Below are 3,107 nucleotides of genomic sequence, written 5' to 3' on the forward strand. Positions count from 1 at the left end.
CTGTTTGGAAAGCACAGCAGTCATGATGGGCCCTGCCAGAAATACAGAATTTGAATATTGATCACAAATTGCAGTAGCGTGTATACTAGACACTGCTTTTTATGCAAGACAGTGTTTTCCTGCAGTGTCATCCAATTTAGTAGCCTGCAGGCTTTTGAGACCTGACTTCCTAATGTTAGTCTAGAGGCCTAAAAATACTACACAACTCACATGTAAGCATTAATTTCCACAAACTGCATCAAGTCTTCCCCTTCGGAATACAGCACCAGGACGCCTCCTTGGTCTAAGGCTTTGCCTGCTGCACTGTTCCAACAAGGTCGCTGTCTTGTAACTGAGTGGTGCTGTATTGACACGAATAGAAATACATGTGAGAGGAGCTAAGCAGCTGCATCTCCCATTAAAGGGAGCTGGAGATGTAGGTGCTCAGTACCACTCGGTGAAGCCAACAGGAGTTTTGCTGTTGATTTCTATCGGAGTAGAATGGAGACTCCTTGTGAAGCAGCAGCCTGGGTTTCATGTAAGCTCTTTGGGACAGGGGCTGTCTTTTTGTTCTGGGGCAGTACAGCACCTAGCAGACTAGAATACAATAATGAAAAATGTCTCAGCCAAGTAGCAAAGAGGGTGGGCAGAAGTGAGCACAGCTGGACACTACCTACAAATGAAAGCCACAAGAAGCATGACCTCAGAGGTAGGAATGTTACACTATCATTTTTGGAGAGGAAGATATTGTCCCTTCCTTCTGGCGCTTACTATCTAAACGATTTCACCTTAAAGATACATTATAGGATTAACGTAAGAGGAGGAAGCCATCTGTTTTGTGAAAACTTGTCCACCACGTTTTTTTCACCGTCTATAGAGACAGCTGCTAGGGACATTCACTCGGTCCTGACCTCAGGCAGTGCGGTTTGGTCATATTATGAATTGGTGCAAAAAGGTGGCAGCCAAATGCATGTGATTTATGCATTCATCTCAGTATCTAACCAATCTGCATGTATTTTCAAATTACTGTTTTGATTTTTAGACCAGCCCCAAAGTGCTCTTGAAGAAAGGGGGCACGGGCGCACACACACACACGCTTTCTTCTTTAAGCAACTTTAATATCAGCAGGGAAACATTACACCCCTTCTTAATGCCCTACACCAAGCCTAAACACGGACTGATGACAAATATTAGAAAGTAGACAAACATCTGGAAGAGGAGCATCTTTCCACAATTACCCTTGATTCCAGAATGTAGACCCCTTCTTTTTTACCCCATAAATGCTTCTCAAAAAACATCATCATTTAAAAAAAACATTCTAACATGAAATCAGACAGCTCTGAGGAGGCGGTGGCCTGTTGGTGGATTGTGGGATGTCACCATCTGGAAAGGAGAAATGGACAGACTGCTGTTTCTTTGCCAACTAGATGATAGCAATGCGGGGCAACTTCCCTATGACAAACAGGCTGTGCCTTGATGGCAAGAACGCAAACATCCATTTACCAAAAAAAAAATAAATAAATAAATCATCCAAATGAGACATTTTAATGCCAAAGCAATCACTGTGTATGGTACAGCTAAATACAGAGTAAGTAATGATCCTGCATGAGGCAGAACATAGGTAAATGACATAAGCCTTTCTAATTTGGATTCTATTATCCCGCCGTTAAAAGAGCACATGAAGTAGTATACAATTTAAAAATGGTAATTATACATAATTTAGTAAAACTATCACACAGGTCCTACAAGCCAACAATTTACAGAAGGAAACAAAACAAATACATATCTTTTTAAAAATGTAACACTGGACAGTTATACTCTATTTCAAAAGGTTTTCAAGAAAATGTGATTAAAAATTGCATTGACACAATGCCCATTTTTATAGGCCAACTCCAATTCCAACTGAGTGACATAGAACAGGCTGTAAATACTGCTTCTTCAGCCACATTTGTGGTGAATAAGTTACTGCCTAAGACACATGGCAATGAAAGTTCAGCTCATTAACCTTTCCTCACTGTCTGTCACAAAAACAGCAAGGAGTATCAGGCTGTGCCCCCAAGCAGACAGACTCCACATGAACTGGCAGCTTCCTTCAGTTCTCACCTTTTCTCTTTTTTTTTTTTTTGGCGTGGTTATGCTGCAGGCTTATCAACAAGCAATTGCACGGAGTGCCTTTGCTAGAGTACTCATCACTGTACTAACCCATCTCCTTCAGCGTGGCATTTATACACTGTGCCCTTTGCTGTTTTCTCTGGAGGTAACGCACTCGGGCATCCTGTATTGATTTATCATCATTCCTTTTCTCCATCTTCTTTGCAGAGTCATCTTTTAGTTTTTCTACAGAAAAACAAAACATTACAATTCTGTGTCATAAATGCCACTTCCACCCCCCTGACTTCACACTCATAGGGTCAGCTGATCAACTAAAACCAACAGAAGCTCAAATTTTTCAAGTGCTGCTCTCGGCCATGCCAATGGATGGTCCAATGATCTCCAGAAGAGACAAACGGCAAAGTAACTAGGATGTCCTTTCTATGGAAAAACTAAAGTCTCAAAGACAAATATAGTGTATATCCAGCTACACTTAAGTTATAGAAAAATCATACCCTCAACCCTCTTGTCAATATCTGCATGTGCGATCACCCCTAGTAGATATCTGGACCATGTTGGTTTTACTATAACTGAGTCTTTAGGCCTCAAGTTCTATGCATTTGTTACTTTTCTATGCTATCCTCTTCCATTCTGAAAAAAAATACAAAAGGCTTGGGGAAAATGCCTTTCTGGATTTTCTTGAAAGGAGAAGAAAAAAAAATGGAGGTAGAGAAGTCCTGGAAGAGGGATCTATTAGAAATGCAAACTCTCTCCTGCTCCCACTGAGCTGTCTCAGATCAAGGCAGTGGATGAATTCACCTGCCTTATTGTATTGGAGAAACACGAGTTATTTGTCATAACATTAAATGATTTTGATTTATATTTTAATTTTTTTTTTTTTTACAAGTATCAGAGGGGTAGCCGTGTTAGTCTGGATCTGTAAAAAGCAACAAAGAGTCCTGTGGCACCTTATAGACTAACAGACGTATTGGAGCATAAGCTTTCGTGGGTGAATACCCACTTCGTCAGATGAATGC

The 3,107-nt window shown here is 40.7% G+C and overlaps 1 protein-coding gene across 4 annotated transcripts in view; it reads right to left on the reverse strand.

Annotated features, from left to right (window-relative positions):
• Positions 1-1,495: 1,495 nt before the first annotated feature.
• The window catches only part of DHX40 (DEAH-box helicase 40), a 20,177-nt gene continuing 18,565 nt past the window's right edge, over positions 1,496-3,107 (reverse strand). For all 4 annotated transcript variants that reach the window (XM_026656518.2, XM_026656519.2, XM_026656520.2 and 1 more), the window contains one exon: positions 1,496-2,316. In XM_026656518.2, coding sequence (XP_026512303.1) covers positions 2,177-2,316 — 140 coding nt within the window. In that variant the 3' untranslated portion in view covers positions 1,496-2,176. The remainder of the gene's footprint in view (positions 2,317-3,107) is intronic.

This window comes from Terrapene carolina, unplaced genomic scaffold (assembly GCF_002925995.2).
Source record: "Terrapene carolina triunguis isolate 2854851 unplaced genomic scaffold, T_m_triunguis-2.0 Scaffold231, whole genome shotgun sequence".
Classification (NCBI taxonomy): domain Eukaryota; kingdom Metazoa; phylum Chordata; order Testudines; family Emydidae; genus Terrapene; species Terrapene triunguis.